General features: G+C 42.2%; 1 protein-coding gene and 1 long non-coding RNA gene across 2 annotated transcripts in view; one reads left to right on the top strand and one right to left on the bottom strand.

Annotated features, from left to right (window-relative positions):
- The window catches only part of TTC21B (tetratricopeptide repeat domain 21B), a 49,307-nt gene extending 32,042 nt beyond the window's left edge, over nt 1–17,265 (bottom strand). Inside the window, 12 exon segments of the mRNA XM_029072112.2 lie at nt 1,139–1,339; nt 2,556–2,653; nt 3,343–3,535; nt 4,048–4,146; nt 4,462–4,506; nt 4,509–4,548; nt 7,071–7,228; nt 8,592–8,714; nt 10,217–10,383; nt 12,587–12,697; nt 12,785–12,914; nt 17,183–17,265. Of these exon segments, the coding sequence (XP_028927945.1) occupies nt 1,139–1,339; nt 2,556–2,653; nt 3,343–3,535; nt 4,048–4,146; nt 4,462–4,506; nt 4,509–4,548; nt 7,071–7,228; nt 8,592–8,714; nt 10,217–10,383; nt 12,587–12,697; nt 12,785–12,914; nt 17,183–17,203 (1,386 nt within the window). The 5' untranslated portion in view covers nt 17,204–17,265.
- A 2,303-nt stretch (nt 17,266–19,568) lies between these two features.
- LOC114814256 overlaps nt 19,569–24,256 on the top strand; it is a 38,834-nt gene continuing 34,146 nt past the window's right edge. The window contains exon 1 of the long non-coding RNA XR_003762019.2: nt 19,569–19,972. This is a non-coding gene — a long non-coding RNA (uncharacterized LOC114814256). The remainder of the gene's footprint in view (nt 19,973–24,256) is intronic.

Genomic DNA, 24,256 nt, shown 5'->3' on the forward strand with positions numbered 1-24,256 from the left:
AGGCATTAATATAAATAAATTACAATGCATACATAAGTGCTGTGAGCTGAGGAAAGGGTGAATAAAGGCCACAAACTTTACTCTCTACTCTCTCAAACACATAGTACAGTGCTCTGTATGCAGTAAATGCTCAATAAATACCACTGATTGATTGATTTGAGGGTCTGCAAAATCCGTGTGCCCATCAACAGATAATTTCAAGTGCAAAATATACAGTATTTAAGAGTAAAAAGTCACAAAATCTATTAGGGTACTATAAATTTATCAATTAATTGTACTGCTATACTCCAGTTAGCATGTTTAATTGGTTCCACGAAAACTGAATGGTAAGCAAAAGAGCATTAAATGAAGTGTAGCTTCCAATAGGAAATTGGGGCAGTCCTCTGATTTGCAACATGACTGATTCCAGAAAACTATGTCTGTAATCTAAACATATGATGGAATCAATTTTATCATATCCTAAACGAGGGATTGGTTCCTGAACCTTTATTGACAAAAATACTCAGACTTGTGAACTTAAACAATTATAAGTGAAAAATACAAATTATTATAAGGCAGCATGGCTTAGTGGAAAGAATACAGGCCTGAGAGTCAGAGGACTTGGATTCTAATTCTGGCTCCACCAACTATTTGCTGTTTGACCTCGGCAAGCCACCTAATCACTCTGACCCTCAGTTTCCTCACCTGTAAAATGGGGATTAAACCTTACTCCCTCCTACAGAAACTGTGAGCCCAATACCCCACTTTAAGTGTTAATTTTCCATATCTTATTCAGCAAAAAGGCACCTTCTGCTAACATATTTAGGGACTTGTCACTTACACCAAATGAATCTGCCATTATCTAATGCTAAATTGAAATGAGCTCTGATGACTAAGTCGGTGAAAATTCTTCAATGGTTGAGAAGAAAAGGAAGAAACTTTAATTCTGCAGTCTCATCTATGAAACACTGGCATAAAGCTATTATAAAAGATTATTATAAAAGCATTAAAATAGGGATAGTCGTAAATGAAATACATGTATATCAAAGTATCCGTAAGAAACCATGATAAACTTTCATATATGAGGTAACCTGTTAGAAATGCCTGTAAAGATGAATTTAAAAGCAAATTTCCAGACTAGAAAAGAAGTGATATTTACCTGAGTTGGGCAGAAGTGCAAATATTCCCTGATGATTTCTAATAAGAAATCAGGATTTAATTTTTCAAAGTACTGCACACTAAGTGGGACCCCTTGCAAGTTGGAGAAATGAGTGTCCAGGACATCATTTAATAAGCTGATAACTTCTTCTTGTCTTTTGTGCTTCTTCATGGCTAGAACTGCATGCAAATAGGACAGAACCTAGAAAATAAAGAGTTTTTGACAAGTATTCTATCTGAAATGCAAATGTTTTTGTGACTAGTAGTAAATTTATCTTTTATTAAGAATTTAGATATACTCTAAATTGTAAGGATGTGTGAAGGGAAGCAGCATAGCCTAGTGGAAAGTGCATGAGCCTGGCAGTCAGAGGATTTGGGTTCTAATCCTGGCTTCATCCCTTGTGTGATGTGTGACCTCAGGTAAGTTACTTAACTTCTCTGCACCTCAATTACCTCATCTGTAAAATGGGAATTAAGTCTTCCTCCTTTCTACTTAGACAGTGAGCCTCATATAGGACCAAAAAAAAAAAAAATATAGTAAATCCCAGTCATTTGGATTCCACAAGCCAGTTTGCTATAATTTGGACAGGATCATTTTGGTTTGTATAAGAAGACTTCCCATATTCCACACTGGCTGACAGCCTCTCAGCTAACATTTCACTTTTCAAATTTCAATCTCTTCATTTCAAAATTTTGTCCCCATTGCAGGAGCCCTACAATTGTTATTCCCACTAACGAGGAAGGTAGCTGGAGGTTCATGTCCCCTTTCTCCAGGATCCTCTATTTCCTCAGAGCTCTTGACAAAAGCCATTCTTAGACCCTGCCTCCTCTTGTGAATCCACCCCCTTGAGGCCCCAAATTGCTGCACTTGTCAATTTTTATATCTCAACTGCCCATCTACAAAGCAAACAAATGATAAATTCCTAGTACAGACCTCTTTGCTGATAACAATAATCAAACACATTCTTGGTTCAGAGTGGGGACATAACACAATTTTTTCCAGCCACCATTACCACTTTCCTTCAAGTCCCTTGCACCTTGGATTTGGCCAGAGGTTATAAGAGAGCAACTGGGGTTTAGTCAGCCAAACTGACTCTCCAGAAGCAGCAGGTTATAAGTCCTCCTTGAGGTATGAAGGTAAGACATTGAAACTGGAGATTTAAGTGTACATATTTAAAGCTTTAGAGTACAGAATGCATTTGCAACTAATAAAGTTGCATTTTAAAATAATCTAATCTACAGTTTGGATTTTTCCAATTCGGACCAGATTTATTCCTCCTTGGAATGAATTAGTGAGATTTTACTGTGCCAGACTTGCCTACAAAAAAAATCCAAAATCATAAAGCACAAAGACTGAAATTAAAATATGTATTTTAGCAGAGGACAAAGATACCTCACTGAACTAAAATGCATCCTACCTCACATTTTCCAATAGATGGTTGAATTTCATTAAGGAATTCCAACTGTTGATCTGCATCCTGCAATTGTCCTTCTAATAGCTGGCATCGGATGATTCCTACAAAAGAGGAAATGCTCTGACAACCTCAGTTTAGAAAAGGCTAAAAAATGGAGTTTTTCTAAACAGTTCTCATGAATTAGAGAATTGATCAATTATTTAATTGATTTTTTTTTTTAGACAGCTCAAGGGGAAAAACTTGGGCTAGAAAACTGACTCTGGGAGTCTGGGAGTATGTCAACTATTCACTCCTTGGCTTAGCTTGGGCTGCAGAGATGAGTCATTTACAGTTTCCTTTTTTATTAATCATAATGAACCTGTTGAAGGAAAAAACTGAAATAAGAAGAAAATCCACTAAAAATTGTTAAAACTAATCTTCTCCTGGCAAGTAGACTAGGGAAAATGAGATTCAGCATTTATATTCTAACTTATAAAACACCTTTCCCCTTTCATTTTGATGCCAGAGAAAATTTTCCCTTACAGTTTTCACATAAACATGAATGTAATAATGTAATGTAATAATTAGGTTCAAATAAAGATTTAGGTTTCCAAAGCAGACACCACTGGGGTTTGGACACCTATATGAAATAGTTTAAAATGTTCTTTAATAAAGATGCAGTTTTATCTTTAAAATTGTTCGGCAACTGAGACATTTCTTCGAATTTCAAAAGAGAAAAATGCCACAAATTAAAGAGCCAACTATTCAGGTGGTAGGTTAAAAAAAAAAAAAACCATAAGTTATGACATACCGATTAGAGCAGAAACACTTGTCTCATCAAGAGTCATAGCAGTTTCATACCATTTCAGGGCTTCTTTCACCTTTCCTTGTAAAATCATTTGATATCCCAATTCTGTAGCAATTTCTGAATTCTGGGGAGCTAAATCAAATGCTCTTTCTATTAATGTTTGAGTCTGTTGAAGGATCACTTGGTTACGTCCACACTAAAAGGAAAATCAGAGCTAAGGCTAGACCACACGTAACTTGACTTATAGACAAGTGCTCTTCTACAAAACTTGCAAATATAAAGCTATTTCAATAGGTTTTAAAGCATATTTCAATAATTCACAAGGAATTATTAATCTGGCAGCATTTCCACAATTAAAATGCATTGTGGGGGAAAAAAACCAGAACAAGGAAAAAAATGGAATTACTCATTTTCTGTATTCAAAGTTAACTTAAAATATTATCCTAAATTCAACCATTGCAAAGTCACAAATTCTCTCAGCAGCCACCTACACCTAAATTTTCAAGGGTCTGGCCTATGGGGATCTTTATTCTCAAAAGAGAATTTATTCCCTACTGAGAAAGGAACTAACCTAAGAACATAAAAAAGCACCAACACTTTTCCTATGCCAAAGGATTCTCGGCAAGCTTTAGCTCCACACTGCCCTGGTACCTAAAGGCAGCACAATGTGAAACTTGCTTCAGAATGTAAGCAGTGTCAAATGCTGACCGTTCTGCTGAAGGCTACTGCTATCTTGTAATAAAGTTGAGCGTTCCTCGGCTCCACTGCATTCAAGGCACCAAGTAAATCTCCCAGCTTGCCTGTAGCCTAGAATACAAATTTTAAAAAAGCAAAATATCAGATTATTGATTTTATGTGGCATTTGCTAATATTGGATATACATGGAGTTAACTTTATTATGTAGCTAAGCAGCTACAGTAAGAGTACTCCCCCAATTTAATCTTACCATTTTTGTAAATTACATTTGGAATATAAACATTCACATGCAACCACTTCTGAACCGCTTTTATCCTTCAGAGAATTCTCAAAATAGTTGATATATTTTGCATCACATTTTAAACTGCCACATAAAACAGCAATGATTTACAATTTAAGAATATGAAGAAACAAGAGGCAACCTACCTCTTGTATGTTCCCCTCCCTACACAAGTGGTGAAGAGCCAGCATTTCTTAGGGCTTTCCACATTTTGATTATTTTTCTGTATTATCCTGTAGAATAACAGTTCAGTTAATGTAAATCTAGGCATTTATATTAATTAGTACCACTTCTTGAGAACTTACTCTTTAGAACTCTATCTTAAGTACTTGGGAGACAGTACTATAAAGCTCTTGAGCTTACAATCTAATGTGCGAGACAAGTAATAATAATATTGGTATTTAAGTGCTTACTATGTGCCGAGCACTGTTCTAAGTGCTGGAAGTAGACAATTTGGCAAACACCAACAGGTGAAAGAAGGATTAGATAAAAATGACCAAAAAAACCCCCACAAGTAAACAAAAAATGAAAACTATTCAAATCAGTGTAAGGGAACTGATGAGATGGAATGACTAGGAAAGTGGGTCATTAATCATGAAATGTCTTTTAAGGAGATGACACTTTAGGAGAGTTCTGAAGATGGGGAAAGGATGGCATTCCTGGCAGAGGGAAACATTCCATGCATATCAAATACAGGAATTACTAGCAGGATATGGTTAAAAGGTGATTCTTTGGGATGTACAAAGAACTTTAATAATAATGTTGGTATTTGTTAAGCACTTACTATGTGTGGAGCACTGTTCTAAGCGCTGGGGTAGAACAGGGTAATCAGGTTGTTATATCCCGGCTAGACTACTGTGTCAGCCTTATCTCTGACCTCCCTTCCTCCTCTCTCGCCCCGCTCCGGTCTATTCTTCACTCCGCTGCCCGGCTCATCTTCCGCAGAAACGATCTGGGCATGTCACTCCCCTTCTTAACAACTCCAGTGTTGCCTATCGACCTCCGCTCCAAACAAAAACTCCTCACTCTAGGCTTCAAGGCTCTCCATCACCTTGCCCCTTCCTACCTCTCCTCCCTTCTCTCTTTCTACCGCCCACCCCGCACGCTCCGCTCCTCTGCTGCCCACCTCCTCACCGTCCCTCGGTCTCGCCTATCCCGCCGTCGACCCCCGGGTCACGTCCTCCCGCAGTCCTGGAACGCCCTCCCTCCTCACCTCCGCCAAACTGATTCTCTTTCCCTCTTCAAAACCTTACTTAAAAATCACCTCCTCCAAGAGGCGTTCCCAGACTGAGCTCCTCTTCCCCCTCTACTCCCTCTGCCATCCCCCCTTTACCTCTCCTCAGCTAAAGCCTCATTTTCCCCTTTTCCCTCTGCTCCTCCACCTCTCCCTTCCCATCCCCACAGCACTGTACTCGTCCGCTCAACTGTATATATTTTCGTTACCCTATTTATTTTGTTAATGAATTGTACATCGCCTTGATTCTATTTAGTTGCCATCGGTTTTTACGAGATGTTCTTCCCCTTGACGCTGTTTAGTGCCATTGTTCTTGTCTGTCCGTCTCCCCCGATTAGACCGTAAGCCCGTCAAACGGCAGGGACTGTCTCTATCTGTTGCCGACTTGTTCATCCCAAGCGCTTAGTACAGTGCTCTGCACATAGTAAGCGCTCAATAAATACTATTGAATGAATGAATGAATGAAAGGTTGTCCCACATGGGGCTCACAGTCTTAATCCCTATTTTACAGATGAGGTAACTGAGGCACAGAGAAGTTAAGTGACTTGCCCAAAGTCACACAGCTGACAAGTGGCAAAGCTGGGATTCGAACCCAGGACCTCTGACTCCCAAGCCCATGCTCCTTCCACTGAGCCATGCTGCTTTAGATGGGATGTAGCATAAATGTCCTACTGGGAAGAGCATGGGCCTGGGAGTCAAAGGACAGGGGTTCCACTACCAGCTTATCAGTGGGATATATATGAAGAAGTCAGCTAATGAAGAGCCACTGAAGGGCACTGTTAATAGGTTTTTGTTTTAGTTAAAAAGAAATGGATAGCCATTGGAGGCAAGTGTTGGGAAATTTTATAAAAAGGAAAATATTTTCGGCTGCATGTAAAATAAGTGGGATGGAGACAGAGGCTGAAAGCAATAAGGAAGCTGTGTCAGTAAACCAGTCAGAAAGGAATGAAGGGTTGAATCAGGGTGATTGTGATGGGGAAGAGGAAAGGATGGATCCAGAGGAAAAACCTGCAGGATTTACAAATGAACTAAATGTGGGAGAAAAATGACAGAGGATAATCAAAGACATCACCAAGTTGACAGTGGTGGAAGAGAAGAAGGTTCTGTTAGAGAGATGAGGAGTTCAGTTGAGTAATTCCTTCTTATTTTGGTCTGGTCGATTTCATTGGCTTTGTGATACTGCCACATAAACCAAACAGATCAAATAGGAGAAATTGATAATGCCTTATTGTCTTTATCGCGCAAAACTAGACCTTAAAGAGCAAGTCATTTTTCAATAGCCATCCTCTGACAATGCTGTACAAAAAATCCTTATCATGAGCCTCTTAATACATAATGTAATAAATGGTCTATAAAAATGAATTTATATTTAAAACAGTTATAACAACTTGCTTCAGTTTTCTCTCATTTAAATCATATGACCAAAAGACATACATACCCTTTTCTTCTCCCCAAAAACTGCAAACCATCTTAAACAAGTAAAGATATTCAGATTCTTTTTTTTTTTTTTTTTTACTTCACCTGTGTGCTGTCTCAATTGTCTGTTCCCAATCTTGCAAGGCTAATTGTAGCTTCATTTTCTTTTCAAAAGCAGGAAGAAAGTTAGGGAAGTTTACTATTATCTGGTTCACAGTTTCCAGAGCTCCTGAATAATTCTGACGCATCTCAAAATACTGTGCCTGTCAGAGAAAAATGCCACGTGAAATAATGATATTACTAACTCTCAGAGGTACTTTTACATAGACAGAATAAGTGAGCATTTTAAAATGGCATTTATTTTACAATATCACTAAAGAAATCTTTACTATCATGTGCAAAGAAGTTGTGCTTAGAAGCTGAAGTAAAATAAAGATTTTCCTACTAATTTATAATTATAATCTCTAGGCTGTGTTGGCCGTGATTTCTAGATTTGGGAAAGATCTTTTTCCATTTGATTTCATTTTAAAATGTCTTTTGCTTTTAAGTGCTATGTGCAATATTTTAATATTGAAAAAGTCAACACAAGTTAGATCAACTTCTGTGGCCTATTTAGGCATATTTTCCAACAGTCAATTAGCAATTTATGCTGAACTAGGAATTAACTCCTAAATCCCTGTAGTCATTTAAAAAGTAGCCTTCCATAGACCCAAATAATATTACTATTTGCACTGAGAGAACTGCTCTAGAATTTGGTTAATAATTACCAAATATCTAAGAAAAGTCCCCACACACTAGCAAAATTTAATACATTAAGGTTATATGAGTAATTCATTTTTAAATCTTTTGGATCCTTTGGACTATGCCCAGAGTCAACTAATTAGATCAGCAAAATGGGTTTTCAAACTCAACTGTAAGAGAGACTGGGTGAAATGAAACTGTAAGCTCCTTGAAGGCAGAGAAGGAGCATGGCCTAGGTGATAGAGTACGGTCAATGGAGTCAGAAAGACCTAGGTTCTAATCCCAGCTCTGCCACTTCTCTGCTGTGTGACCCTGGTATATCACTTCACCTGTAAAAAGCAGGTAAAGACTGCAAACCCCTTGTGGGATGTGGACTGTATCCAACCTGATTAGCATTTATCTATCCCAGTGCTTAGTACAGTGCCTGGCACATAGTAAGCACTTAAATACAGAGCAGGATTAGAAATTAGGTCCCCTGACTCCCAGGCCTGGATTCCTTCTTCTAGGCTGCTTCTCTGTAAAAAAAAAAACAAAACAAAACAAAAAAAACATACTAATAGTGTTCAATTTATTTCACAGGAAGTTAAAGCCTTAAATCACTTTAAAAAAAAAAATCAGCACCAAGGAAAAATTAAAGTCTTGAAGAGAAGCAGCATGGCTAGAGCAGCTTTGCTTTCTTTTCTGCCTCTGTGAGAGTGATTTTTACTGATTTATGTTAATTATACTTGACAAAAACATCTACTTAGAAATGATGAAACAATGCAGCGACTGGAAAAAAATAAGCTAACATAAAAATTACATGATAATAAGTTTTCCTGAGGAGTAGAGATGCATTTACTAATAAATCCACAATAATTCAATTCCATTTCTCATTAATGAACTTACCTTACCCAACTGAGCAAAGATATCACTTAGATCTTGCATACCTTCCTCAAAATACTTCAGAGATTTTTTGGCATAAGCTTCTTTTCCACAAGTTAGATCAAGCCATGCTCTCAAAACCAGTCCCTGCAAATGTAATATTTATAAATCAGGCTTATGTCTTAGTAAAAACCAATAAATTCCAGGAAGAGAGATAGAGTATGTGTACTTCACAACTATTTGGGAAATATCCACTTCAGCAGCTGAACATCCACGAACCTAAAGTTTAAAGGCCAATCCAACATAAGAAGCTCAGAAGTCCATTAGTGCTAAAGGTGATAAACTGTTTTCTTTTTATTGATCTTTCAGCATGAGGTAATAGAAGGAACATGGTTTAAGAATCAGATAATTTTGAGTTCTAATCCCTGCTCCACCACATGCCTTCTACAGGCAAGTTGCTTTAACTTTATTTTTCCTCAGTTTCTTCATCTGTAAAAGGGATAGTAAGTACTTGTTTTCCCTTTCCCTTGAATTGTGAGCCTCATAAAGGACAGGGATCCCAGCTCTGGGTACAGTTCTTGGTGTATTTAAATGCTTAACAAGTGTCACGATTATTACCCCAGCATAGTAAAATCACATGATCATAGTCATGAGTTCATCTGTGATGAATAAATAACTGGGCAGAAGAGTTTAGAAGGTACAAGACCAACTGCCTCTCCTAGTTTTATTCATTTTAGTTTAATAGATAATCTGGCACCTATTTCCCTGGCTACACAGGAGATTATAATGATGGTACTGTCTGGATATTTAGTCATTTGCTTCAAAATTGTCTTTTTTTTAAAACCCCTATTCCCCCTGGCTACACAGGAGATAATAATGATGGTATTTATTTGCCACTTTCTATGTGACCAAGCGTTGTGCTAAATGTTGTGACAATCAATCAATGGAATTTGAGTACTTACTGAGTGCCACTGTATTAAGCACTTGGGAGAGTATAATATAACAGAGTTGGTAGAAACAGTCCCTGTCTACAGGGAGCTTACAGTCTAAGGATAGATAAAAGAAACAGATTAGATGCAGTCCCTCTCCCAACAGGGGACAGGGTCCAGTTATGGCATTTTTAAAGCCACAAGAATAAAAAACACTTTTCAGTCAACAAATGATTAAGCAGTTCAACCACACTATTTCTAAAGAATTTCTTATTAAGAAAGAATATGGAAAGAAGAGTTGATAGATTCGACAGTGGCCAGTAATTAAGTTAATGGAAAATATTTAATCAGTAAATACTTGATTAAAAAGGGTTTTTCCTGTTAAATATAAGTTTAACTATAACTTAAATTTCTACTCTGAGAGGTAATTACTTAGGTATGGTAGACTACAGGTAGAAAACTATAGGTAGACAGAATTAAATGGTTACTTCTGTTGACAGAGTGTTTTTCATTTATTAATAAAGGCAATTTTAAAGTAAATGACAACATATGCAGACAATCCACAACAGAGTGAAACTTAAGTAAAAGCAAATTAAAAGTATATTAGAATATATTACACCCAAATAGCATGTTAGAGAGTAGATTTTACAGTTAACATTTTCAAACCACAAAAAGGGCTTATTTCAAATATTTGCATGGCTCATTCAGAAAATTAGCTACCTCTCTGCAACCATTTGAAATTTTGATCATTCTGTCAACATATTCACGCGCTTTATCATGTCGACCAAGATGCCACAAAAGTAGGCCTGCATAGTACAGAGCTTTTTGTCCTGCTGTTTTTCGAATTTCCTTCATTTTAATATCAAGGTCCAGGATAGCATCTCGATCTATAAAAGAAAGAGAGGCAACTATCAAAATTTTTTAACAAGATGCTACTGCAAGTACAACCCTTCTGCTCTTCCCTATCCTTCTCTCCACTCATATATGACTCTCCCATTTAGGTTTATGTGTACACTTCAGTCTTGAAAATATATTCAAAAGAAATTAGGTCTGAAAAAAGTACACTGATCAGTACATTTAATAGAAGTAGATGGGAGCCCAGTTGATGTTACTCCACTCATTCCCAGGTGTATTACCCTCTTTTGCCCATCTTTTTATTATTTTAATTATCCCCATTTTATAGCTGAGGTAAGTGAAGCATAGAGAAATTAAGTGATTTGCCCAAGGTGACAGAGCAGACGTACACCAAATCAAGGATTACAACCCAGGTCCGTGCTCTTATCCACTAGGACACACTACTTCTAATAGTTTTTAATACAATAATAATACCCAAGCATTGGCTCAAAGCAAACACAGTATTTCCTCTATGGAGAAGTATTAATAAACAAAAATGAAATGTCTTTAAAATCTCTTTTTAGGCCTCTGGCTTCACTTTCATTAGGTTCACCCAGCTTTATTTTTAGCTTTAAGACAATACTTATTTTCATGGATGATTGACAACACACAGTCTGCACTGGAGATAAGTTACATGGCTGCCCACATCATACACACAGATGAATTTAAGGCAGTGTGTAGCCATAAATACCATATAAGAACACATTTTTGTGGTACTGGTTGCATTTTATTTATGGTTTAATCTAGCATATTTTATTAAGAGGAAATTCAGATCTGAATTAGTCGATAAAAGAAAACACATAAAATATATTAGTACTTGCATCTAGGTTTCTATTTGTCAAGACCTAATACTACTCTTCCACCTCCTGCCCCAAGATGTTGGTGGAAGGGACATCACTGTCAGGACTAAGGGACAAAAAGAGTAGAAACCCAGGGTTGGAGCTGTGAATCAATGACCTCTCTCCTCCAGAAAGAGCTGGGGAAGCAGAGAGCGGCGCTTGGCAGCAACTGCTGTGGGCAAATGAAGTTCCTTCATTTCCTCTCTCAATGCATAATAGAAACTCATTTTTTCCTCAAAATACCTGGGACTGAACCTATTTCAAAGAGTCACAAAGTTGACGTAGAGAAAGTTTAGCCACCTGGGATTTTTAAGCAAGTGTACTTTTGCCCACTATTCCCCAACTGGGGTTGCCAACCACCCTAAAATTCATGCAGCTGTTCCTGCTACCACTAAAAGGGCTGGTAGAGTGGCACCAGAGTAATCCACCATCCATAAGTTCAGAGTTAGTCTGTAAAAATGAGCTAAAATTGGTTGTGTCCACAAAGTCCATAGAAATATTCTGATGTGTGGAAATAATGCCGTGATGGGCTCCAATACTTTCCCCAGGCCATTCTGAGCAGCAGCTTTAGCTGCGTGAATTTCTGGCTGGTTGGCAACCTTAACCACACCCAAACCAGTTTTCTTTTCGATTAACCAATGGTATTTACTGAATGCTTACTATTTACAGTGCCTTATACTGAGAACTCGGGAAGAGTACAATAATAAGAAAGGCATTTGTTAAGCTCTCACTATGTGCCAGGCTCAGTACTAAGCACTAAGGTAGATGTAGGATAATCGGGTTAGATACAGTAGAGAAGGTCGACAATATCCCTACCCTCAAGGATCTTACAATCTAACAAATCTTCAAATTCTGGCACCCTTCTATCCAAAAAGATTGCTTGAGATACTTATAGGATATACATAAGGGTCATATGCACATCTGGACAATCCCCTCTAGACTGTAAGCTTGATGTGTGCAGGGAACACACCTATAAACCTGCTACACGAACTCTCCCAAGGGCTTAGCAGAGTGCTCTGCACACAGTAAGCATTTAATACCGACTGATTGAACATTGCCCAACCCTCCACATGCAGACCTGATGGTGACTGGGTACATACAAATTCACATGTGTCTTGTGGCTGTTCTTCCTCTTTTCACTAGTGCAATTAAATTCATAGGGTAGGCTTAAAGTTTTTGACACACTGTGGTAAATACAAAGAAGTTTTACGAAGTCAAAGGCGAAGTGATAACAACTGTCAGGGGCAGGTTAGGGATGGTGGGGGCCAGAAGGGAAGTCTCAAAAGCATCCCAGAGATTCTAATGGCTAGCATCCAATCTGTTAAATATGGCAGAGATTGTGTCATTAGCCCAGTACCTGGATCAGCGCTCCTTTTATGAGCGTACAGAAGTGCAATCAAGGAACACAGTGATATATCTTGCTTGTTTTTAATATCCTCCAATTCGCGGATGGCTTCCTGAATTCTACCTAAAAAAAAGTAATATATTGGAGTCTCTCCATTTCCAAGACATATTTTTAAACTCAAAGAAAACCATTTAGTCCATTAGCACATACCTTCCATCAATACGCCAAAAGCATGGTAAAACATGAAGATTGGGTCACTACCATGCCTCTTAAGGCCCTCATTGGCAACAGTTTGCACGTGATGGTAATATCTCTCTTGACAGTAATAGTGCATTAAAGTCTGAAAGAAAATTGTTTTGGTGAATGTAAAAGGCAAAAATTTCCCAGCTTTCTGACAGGTATTGGGACATAAATATCCTTTAAAGAAAGAGTCTCAAGCAAGTTAAAACATGGGTCTATTTTTCCACTTTCAAGTGATATTTACATATACTACTGAATATTTACTTTTAAGTATTCACTTATAATGTCCCTATTTGTAATCAGTAATGCTTCACCAGCTTAGACCACTGGGAAAAGCAGGGTTAACAGGTATGAATTAAATCTGTAGATAAAACCAAAATTCCCTTTTTAGTCAATTTCCACCTCCTCTGAGTTCAAATCTTGTTTCCAAGTAGCAAAACTAATAGATTTCAATTTTAGTTTTTCAACCTTTGCAGCCCTTCTTATTCTTTGGTCAGGGTTCTAATAAACAGAGAAAGTGTAAACAGGAGGGTAAAAAATGCACAAGAAGCCTTGAAATCCACAGATAAGATCATCAGCTCCTAAATAAATTCATATCTACCGAAGATTCCTGGTCAAGAAATAAATTGTAAATTGCAAGTAAAAAAAGTACTACATGTGACTCAAGCCATAAGTCCAGCCACCTCTGTTTCATTATTTAAAAAAGAATTAATTATTGACTTTAATTCTCTTCTTCTTTAAGACTTCTACACTCTCATATAATTCATGGGGTTGAATAAGGGAAAGTGGGCACACTAGAACATAACCGCAATCTGAGTGTTTATAATTATTTTACCCCATATACCCTTAAAATGTTAAATTTACATCCTCTTCAGATTAGAGTTCCACTGAGTGCAAAATGATTTTGAATGTATGTATTTTTAATATCTACAAACATTTACCCCAGGTTACATTCTCCCGACAATAAGGGTAACACAGGGACATGTCCAACCCTAATTGCTCAAACCATTCCAGAAGCTACAAGCTCTATCTCTGAAGTTACAACCACCCATGGCCAGTAAATTAATTCACCGCTAGCCACAAGCCACCTGAAGCCACGGCTGCTAGCACAGCCAGAGCGGGGAAGCTTTCCCTTACTTCTTTCCCGGCAACTCTAGCCCCAGCAACAACCACCTGCCCCTCTTGGCTCGTAGCCCCACCTCCCCTTCCGTCTTCCCAGCTTTATTTTTGACAAGTGCGGCAGGGAAGGAAGATGGGGCTAAACAACGGAGTGAGATTTAGTCACTGCTACATGTAAAGTTATCCAAAAGAACTCAACAGAGGAGCTCACTGGAGAGATGCAAAGAGAAGGCTGATTTTGAGGCACGGGAAAGCCTGAGGAACAGCTATAATAATAATAATGATGGCATTTGTTAAGCGCTTACTATGTGCCAAGCACTGTTCTAAGGTATAAGGGGTGGAGCGGGAGATTTACAGTGTAATCTGGGGCTGGTTTTGGAAAGGATGTGTCTATTTCTGTTACACTGTACTCTCCCAAGAGCTTAGTACAGTGCTCTGCACACAGTAAGCGCTCAATAAATGATTGACTGAACAAATGAAATACAATAAATAGGAACCTAGAACACTGACGTAAACCTATGGCAAAACAGATTCTATAATATAACCGTGCTTGAATCAGCTGCATTTTAAAGGAAAACATACACTAGCCAATTATCGGTTACTACTGCTTATGTCCATCTCCTTGGTAACATTTTCAAAAACAAGAACAAGGCTTCAAACCCTGAGCCTAGTTTGTTGTCATGAAAACTATTTTAAGCAATCCATAAGTGTTTACTTTTCTAGTTCGCCTCCGTTCCCGCAGAAAGCAAAGCAGGCGCCATGATAGACTGGAACTGGTCCAGTCAAAGCATTCTTCTTTTATATCTGCTCTCTGCCTCGTTTTCTCCCTGAGCAACCCTCACTTCTTTCTCCCTCCGATCAACGCAGCGGGCCAAACCTGGTGGGCCTCCTCTGTGATTCGTTCCCCTTGGTCCTCCGCCATCTGATGGGATCTAATAATTATTATTGTATTTGTTAAGTGCTTACTCTGCGCCAAGCACTGTTCTATACGAGTTAATCAGGTTCAGGACACAGTCCCACATGGGGCTCACACTCTTAATCCCTTTCTTACAGATGAGAAAACTGAGGTCTAGAGAAGTGAAGTGACTTAGCCAAGGTCACAGCACAGACCGGTGGCAGATCCAGGATTAGAACCCAGGTCCTTCTGACTCTCAGGCCCCTGCTGATCTCCTGCCTGGGCACCCTGGGGGCCTGGCTCCCTCTCTCGAATCAGCTTCCTCCTTGCCCCCCATGGAAAGGGTGGTTCAGACGCCCGGACGTCTGGTTGGCATGGAGTAGTGAATAGAACATGGGCCTGAGAGTCGAGGGTCATGGGTTCTAATCCCAACTCCGCCACCTTTCTGCTGTGTGACCTTGGACGCGTCACTTCCCTTCTCTGGGCCTCAGTTCCCTCATCTGTAAAATGGGGATCGAGACTGAGCGCCCCACATGGGACAGGGACTGGGCCCAACGTGATTTGCTTGTATCCACCCCAGCGCTCAGTAATAATAATAATGATGATGTTGGTATTTGTTAAGCATTTACTAAGTCCTGGGGTAGATACAGGGTAATCAGGTTGTCCCACATGAGGCTCACAGTGGTAATTCCCATTTTACAGTTGAGGTAACTGAGGCACAGAGAAGTTAAATGACTTGCCCACAGTCACACAGCTGACAAGTGGCAGAGCCGGCTGCTGTGGGACCTTGGGCAAGTCACTGCGCTTCTCTGAAACTCAGTTACCTGTTAAATGGGGATTTAAGACTGTGAGCCCCACGTGGGACAACCTGATTACCCTGTATCTATCTCAGCGCTTAGGACAGGGCTTGGCACGCAGAAAGCGCTTAACAGATACCATCATTATTATTAGTAGTATTACTTTTACACTCTGTTCTTCCTGTCTGGCCTTGATCCAGGGGATGAGGGCTGTATCCCGACTCTGCCCCTTGTCAGCTGTGTGACTGTGGGCAAGTCACTTCACTTCTCTGTGCCTCAGTGACCTCTTCTGTAAAATGGGGATGAAGACTGTGAGCCTCACGTGGGACCACCTCATTCCCCTGTATCTCCCCCAGCGCTTAGAACAGTGCTCTGTACGTAGTCAGCGCTTAACAGATACCAAGCAGCGTGGCTCAGTGGAAAGAGCACGGGCTTTGGAGTCAGGGCTCATGAGTTCGAATCCCAGCTCTGCCAATTGTCGGCTGTGTGACTGTGGGCAAGTCACTTAACTTCTCGGTGCCTCAGTTCCCTCATCTGTAAAATGGGGATGAAGACTGTGAGCCCCACGTGGGACAACCTGATTCCCCTGTGTCTACCCCAGCGCTTAGAACAGTGCTCGGCACATAGTAAGCGCTTAATAAATACCAACATTATTATTATTATTATTATCATCATTAGCCATCCGGGCCATTGAGAGAAGCAGCGTGGCTCAGTGGAAAGAATCCAGGCTTCGGATTCAGAGGTCATGGGTTCGAATGCAGGCTCTGCCACTTGTCAGCTGTGTGACTGTGGGCAAATCACTTCACTTCTCTGTGCCTCAATTCGCTCATCTGGAAAATGGGGATGAAGACTGGGAGCCTCACGTGGGGCAACCTGATTCCCCTGTATCTCCCCCAGCGCTTAGAACAGTGCTCTGCACGTAGTAAGCGCTTAACAAATACCAACATTATTAAATAGAGCCGTGCCTGGGGGGCGGGCGGTCCTCCAGCTCCTACCTATAGGCCCTGAGGATCCACGGCTCGGTCCGGTCCCTCCCGTCACCGCCCTCCTGCCGCTCAGTCGGGTGGGCCGCGTGCAGAACACTGTGCTAAGCGCTCGGGAGAGCACACTGCAACAATAAATAGAGAAGCAGCGTGGCTCAGTGGCTAGAGGCCAGGCTTGGGAGTCAGAGGTCATGAGTTCGTATCCCCACTGCCCCCTGTCAGCTGTGTGACTGTGGTGGCTCAGTGGAAAGAGCACGGGCCCTGGAGTCAGGGCTCACGAGTTCGAATCCCAGCTCTGCCACTTGTCGGCTGTGTGACTGTGGGCAAGTCACTTCACTTCTCTGTGCCTCAGTTCCCTCATCTGTAAAATGGGGATTAAGACTGTGAGCCCCACGTGGGACAACCTGATTCCCCTATGTCTACCCCAGCGCTTAGAACAGTGCTCGGCACATAGTAAGCGCTTAACAAATACCAACATTATTATTATTATTATTGCTCCGCACGTAGTAAGCGCTTAGCAAATACCAACATTACTAGAGACGTGCCTAGGGGCGGGCAGTCCTCCAGCTCCTACCTTTAGGCCCTGAGCGTCCATGGCTCGGTCCGGCACCGCCTTCCTGCCGCTCAATCGGGCGAGCTGGGTGCAGAGCACTGCGCTAAGCGCTGGGGAGAGCACATTGCAACAATAGAGCCGTGCCTGGGGGCGGGAGGCCTTCCAGCTCCTACCTTTAGGCCCTGAGGGTCCATGGCTCGGTCCGGAGCCGCCCTCCTGCCGCTCAATCGTGCGAGTTGGGTGCAGAGCACTGCGCTAAGCGCTGGGGAGAGCACATTGCAACAATAGAGACGTGCCTGGGGGTGGGCAGTCCTCCAGCTCCTACCTTTAGGCCCTGAGCATCCATGGCTCGGTCCGGAGCCGCCCTCCTGCCGCTCAATCGGGCGAGTTGGGTGCAGAGCACTGCGCTAAGCGCTGGGGAGAGCACATTGCAACAATGGAGACGGGCCTGGGGGGCGAGCGATCCTCCAGCTCCTACCTTTAGGCCCTGAGGGTCCATGGCTGGGTCCGGCACCGCCTTCCTGCCGCTCAATCAGGCGAGCTGGGTGCAGAGCACTGCGCTAAGCGCTGGGGAGAGCACATTGCAACAATAGAGACGTGCCTGGGGGTGGGCAGTCCTCCAGCTCCTACCTTTAGGCCCTGAGCATCCATGGCTCGGTCCGGAGCCGCCCTCCTGCCGCTCAATCGGGCGAGCTGGGTGCAGAGCACTGCGCTAAGCGCTGGGGAGAGCACATTGCAACAACAGAGCCGTGCCTGGGGGCGGGAGGCCTTCCAGCTCCTACCTTTAGGCCCTGAGGGTCCATGGCTGGGTCCGGCACCGCCTTCCTGCCGCTCAATCAGGCGAGCTGGGTGCAGAGCACTGCGCTAAGCGCTGGGGAGAGCACATTGCAACAACAGAGCCGTGCCTGGGGGCGGGAGGCCTTCCAGCTCCTACCTTTAGGCCCTGAGGGTCCATGGCTCGGTCCGGCACCGCCCTCCTGCCGCTCAATCGGACGAGCTGGGTGCAGAGCACTGCGCTAAGCGCTGGAGAGAGGACGCTGCAACACTAAACGGACGTCGGCTCCGCCCACGGGCGGGCCGGTCCTTATCCCGCCCGGCCCCGCCCCCCGACAGCCGCCATTGGTCCGCGGGAGCCCCGGGGGCGGGGCTTCGCATGCGTCGCGCCTTCCGATTGGTGCAGGCCGGAGGGGGGGGGCGGGGCCCCGGAGGGAGGGAAACCAGCAAGGGGAAGAGGGGAGGAGGGAAACAGCAACGGGAAGGGGAAGCGGGGGGGGGAAAAGGAAAAGAAAAATAAAAAGTGGGATTTATTAAGCGTTTACTCTGTGCAGAGCACTGGTCTAAGCGCTGGGGGGGGGGGATACAAGGTGATCAGGTTGGCCCACGTGGGGCTCACAGGCTTCGCCCCTATTTTAATAATCATCATCATAATCTTGGTATTTGTTAATAATGTTGGTATTTATTAAGCGCTTACTATGTCCCGAGCTCTAATCTAAGCGCTGGGGGGAGATACAAGGTGATCAGGTGGTCCCACGTGGGGCTCACCGTCTTCACCCCCATTTTAATAATTATAATAATAATAATAACAATCTTGGTATTTGTTAATAATGTTGATATTTATTAAGCACTTACTATGTGCCGAGCACTGTTCTAAGCGCTGGGGGGAGATACAAGGTGATCAGGTCCCACGTGGGGCTCACCGTTTTCACCCCTATTTTAATAATAATAATAACAATCTTGGTATTTGTTAATAATGTTGGTATTTATTAAGCACTTACTATGTGCCGAGCTCTAATCTAAGCGCTGGGGGGAGATACAGGGTGATCAGGTTGTCCCACGTGGGGCTCACCGTCTTCACCCCCATTTTAATAATAATAATAATAATAATGATAATAATGTTGGTATTTGTTAATAATGTTGGTATTTATTAAGCGCTTACTATGTGCCAAGCACTGTGCTAAGCGCTGGGGGGAGATACAAGGTGATCAGGTTGTCCCACGTGGGGCTCACCGTCTTCACCCCCATTTTAATAATAATAATAATAATAATGATAATAATGTTGGTATTTGTTAATAATGTTGGTATTTATTAAGCGCTTACTATGTGCCAAGCACTGTGCTAAGCGCTGGGGGGAGATACAAGGTGATCAGGTTGTCCCACGTGGGGCTCACAGTTTTAATCCCCATTTTAATAATAGTAATAATAATAACGTTGGTATTTGTTAAGCGCTTACTATGTGCAGAGCACCGTTCTAAGCGCTGGGGGAGATACAGGGTCATCAGATTGTCCCACGAGAGGCTCACAGTCTTCATCCCCATTTTACAGAGGAGGGAACTGAGGCCCAGTGCAGTGACTTGACCAAAGTCACCCAGCTGACAAGTGGCAGAGCTGGAATTCGAACCCATGACCTCTGGCTCCCAAGCCCGGGCTCTTTCCACTGGGCCACACTGCTTCTAGTGCCAGGAAGGTTTCAGGTGGGGGTGACGAATTGGAGAAAGAAGAAGGACAACGGGGAAACAGCTGAATACGATCATATTAACTTGATTTTGGACTCACCTGCGACACATCCCGCCCCAAGTCGGATTTTTCGTGATTCCACTTCTCTAGCGGGCTGTTGGGTTGTTGTAGTACAGGGGAATTCTGCGGTTGGTCGTGCAAAAACATCACTGCACATGACTTTTCTCGGCTTTCTAATAATTTCGGGGCCACGGGGCGGCGATAAGACACCACGAAGAAAGATAAAAAATTTGGTCTCCACACCAACGCCGGAGCTAGTGAGTTTGCTGTCGAGAGTAATCCGTCCTTCAGACACTGGTAAGTGAAAACATTTTGTTAAGTGCCCGGGACTAACGTGAAAGTTTTCCCCAAGTTTTTGTTCATCTGCATGAACCGGTTTTCTGCATCATTTGACTAGCTTTGGGAAAGAATAATCTGAATATTGTAAGGAAAATGTCATCATAATAGGAAGGCTTGCTGAAGTTATACGTGCAGTAAATGCAGATGTTCCAAAGCTGGTCATCCTTGTTCCCCTCAAGCTAATTTATGGTGCTTTGTTTTCATTCATTCAGTAGTATTTATTGAGCGCTTACTATGTGCAGAGCACCGTACTAAGCGCTTGGAATGTACAAATCCGTAACAGAGACAGTCCCTGCCCTTTGACGGGCTTATTGTTTTCGCATAGCACAGTGTTGTGCACATAAGAAGAGCTCAGTAAGTACCCTTGTCTCTCTCGCCTCCCAGCCTAGAATTCTTTATGCTTTCATATCCTAGGGAGCTCCTCTATTCCCATCTTCCAAGTACTTAATCAGAATAATGGTACTTGTTAAATCCTTACTCTGAACCACGGGCGTACAAAAAAGTGCTGGCCTAGTTAGAAAGTAATCAGGTAGAACACAGTCATCTTTTTTAGGAAGCCTCCGATTAATTTCTCATCATGTTTTATATTCCCCAGTCACCGCTCAAAACTCCCTATAGCACGTAGGGACACAACTCATGTGTTCTTACTTTCTCCTTTTTGAAATTTACTGAAGTATTACCTGCTAGATTGTAAACTCCGGGAGGGCTGGAGTCATAGCTGTTCATTCTTAGGTTACTAAGGATTAGTATCGGACTCTTCCCACAGGTGCTCAAAAGTGCTGTTGATTGATTAAACTGAAGTTACGGTTAATAACACAGTTAGCCAGGAAGTATCACATGAATGAACAAGACCAAGTTTGATTAGAAAGAGCCTAACAATTTTTCCTTAACTAGAGGCCCTATTCCAAGGAGTAAAATTGTCAATTATTTGCAGAGACATTGATTTGACCAGAGAAGCAGCTTGGCCTAGTGGAAGGAGCAGGGACTGGGAGTCAGAGGACCTGGGTTCTAATTCTATTTCTAGTAGTTACTTGTTGTGTGACCTTGTGCAAGTAACTTCTCGAGGCCTCAGTTTACCTGCTGTCCTTCTTACTTTGACTTTGAGCGCCATGTGGGACAGAGACTTGTATCTACTCCAGCTCTTAGTGTTTGACAGTAAGTATTTAATATTTAAAAGAAAAAACTTATATATTAGTTTTTCATTTGCCCAGGTTCAGTTTGGCCCTGATAGTTGGAGAAATTTTGCATGACAGTCTTTTTTGGAGTTCTAGGAAGGCCATCTGCTATCTTCTCAGACCAGTCATCTATTCAATAAGGTCTAGATTCTCTATGTCTGCTGGGCATCTCTTTGTGGACAGGGTACAGTATTTTTATATTACCTGATTAGAAATAGTGTTGCATAATCTATAAAACAACCTGATTATTGCTGATTGAAAAAATTAGATGTAGTGATAGTTATATTCCTGGCTTTGTGGCTAGTGTGAATGGGTGTGGGGTTCTGAAGCTTTTCCACCCTACATCTTCAAGATCTACTAGTGTCATTTGCATATTTTACTCCATGTGTCTGATTAATTACGTGACTGAGAACTCATCACTCAGGAAGTTTGTCTTTATACGTATCACATGGGCTGGTCAGGTGTGGAGTTTTGTATCACGATTGGGTTAGGCTCTAAACAGCCTGGTGAAAATGTTTCATTGAGGTGGGGATTTGGAGGCACCTTGTTTTGGAAAGATCCTTTCTCACCCAAGTGGTAGCTGATAGCTGGGGTGGTATTTTTTTGGTTTTGGTTTTTTTTTTTTTTTAGCAGAAATTAATTACTGGAAATAGCTTCACCCCACCCTCAGACCCACAGCACTTATGTACATATCGGTAAATTTTTGAACTGTATTTAAGGGTTTACAGTATGCCAAACACTGTACTAAGCATTGCGGTATATTTGAGATAATCAGGTTGGACATAGTCCCACATTGGGCTCAAAGTATTAATCCCCATTTTACAGATGAGGTAACAAGCACAGAGAAGGGAAGTGATTTGCCTAAAGTCACATGGCAGACAAGTTGTGGAGCTGAGATTAGAACCTAGAACCTCTGACTCCTAGGCCACAGTACTTCTTCCTCCATCCAGTCCAGAATGCCACCACATAGGTCCAGGCATACATCATATCCCAACTTGCCTACTATATTAACTTCCTCCATAGTCTCCCTGCCTCAGTCTCCCCTATACAGTTGGCTCCCAGATCACGTTTCTAAAGATGATTATCCATGTTTCCCCATTCCTCAGAGTTACCCAGTTCTGCATCAAGCATTGGCTTTAATGCTCTCAATCAGTGCTCTCCCTCCTCCCTACTCTCTTACTACACCCCAATTAGCCTTCATCATTTCTCTCAAGCCACCCTACTCACTGTACCTCATTCTCAACCCTCCTACTGCCAAACACTTCTTATGCCCTTCATCAAGATGGGAACGTTCTTCCCCTGCAAATTTGAGAGACGACAGCTCTCCCCATTTCAAAGCCCTTCTGAAATCATGTCTCCTCCAGGAAACCTTCCCTGATTGAGTGTGTGTCCAGGTTGGGGTGAGGTGGGGTGGGGCTAATAGAGTCGAGGAGCAAGAAGGAAAAGGTAGCTGAGGGGTTGTTGGGAACATCCATGTGCATTTTCAAGTCCCAGAAGATCAGCAGGTGAGAGGAGAAGAGAGACAGTGCGTACTACTGACTGATAGAGCTTGCTTCAGTTAAGGGGTTTTCCGGGCACCCAGAATTGAACCAACTCCTGCTGAAGTTAATTCACACTCCAGAACTCTTTTCTGGGCTGAGGACAGCCATCCCACTGGTAAATTTCCTAAGGGTCTCTGGATCTCCAGACGAACCTGAGACCTCAAAACCAACCATGGCTTCTAAAATGGGAATCAGGAGGCCCCCAGATACTCGGCACACCCAAATAGCTAGATGGTCTACAGTCTGAGGAATGTGCCAGATGTCCTAGTGGAAAGGGCATGGCACTGGGAGTCAGGAGATCTGGGTTCTAGTTCTGGCTCTGCCTTTCACCTCTTATGTGACCTTGGGCAAATCACTTAATTTCTCTGTGCCTCAGTTTCCTCATCTTAAAATGATCAGGAGATACTTGTTCTCTCTTCCTCCCTCTTAGACTGAGAGTCCCAAGTGGGACAGGGACTACTGTGTCCTACTTGAATTATCTTGTATCTACCCCAGGGCTGAGGTCAGTGCTTGGCACATAGAAAGCTCTTACTAAATTCCATCTTTATTATTCCTTCATTCCAGCTGATGTCAGAATGAAATCCTCTAGACCATTTTTGTATCGCCTAATGGGGAATGTCTTTTTAATAATCCTTCACCTTATATGCAATCCTTTACTAAATTACTCTGCGTCACCTTTCCTCCAGATGAAATCATTCTAGCTGCGTCAATTGGTGTTTGGCAAGCCACTAGTCGAATAACTGAGTTTATTTTGTGAGATGACAATAATGGTATTTAAGTGCTTACTATGTGCCAAGCACTGTTCTAAGCACTGATACAAGATTATCAGGTTTTCCTACATAGGACTCAGTCTTAATCCCCATTTTGCAGATGAGGTAGCTGAGGCACAGAGAAGTTAACTGACGTCCAAAGTCACACAGCTGACAAGTGGCAGAGCCAGGATTCGAACCCATGACCTCTGACTCTCAAGCCCGCGCTCTCTCCGCTACGCCATGCTGCTTCTCAGTAAGATGGAATCAATGGGTCTGTGGCACTAGGAATTCCAACTGGGTAGAGAAGATCTCAGTGCAAAATCTTCCTCTGCCAAACTGGAACTGGTCTTTGGCCGGGGTCTGTGTTCAGAGGTGTAGAAATAAATAGTCTCCTTTGCTACTATATCAGGAAGCTGGTGGGTCAGAGGATGAAGAGAAAAGCACATAGCTGCCCTTGTAGGCTCGCACTCTAGACTGTAAGCTTGTTGTGGGCAGGGAGTATGTCTACTAACTCTATTATATTGTACTCTCCCAAGCAACTTAGTACAGTGCTTCTGCACACAGCGAGTGCTCAATAAATATATATTGATTTTTTATGAGCAGCAGCAGCTAGGCTTCTGAAACAATTAGAAGGCACTGAGGAATTCATAATCTCATAAAAAGGCTCTGTTCTCTGACAATCAACATAATCTTTCTCTGGATTAGAAAGCTAATTGAGACCAAAGGTAAAAGTACCTGATGAGAATTCCCCTCACTTTATCTGGCACTTTGTCT

Source organism: Ornithorhynchus anatinus, chromosome 9, assembly GCF_004115215.2.
Source record: "Ornithorhynchus anatinus isolate Pmale09 chromosome 9, mOrnAna1.pri.v4, whole genome shotgun sequence".
Taxonomy (NCBI): Eukaryota; Metazoa; Chordata; class Mammalia; order Monotremata; family Ornithorhynchidae; genus Ornithorhynchus; species Ornithorhynchus anatinus.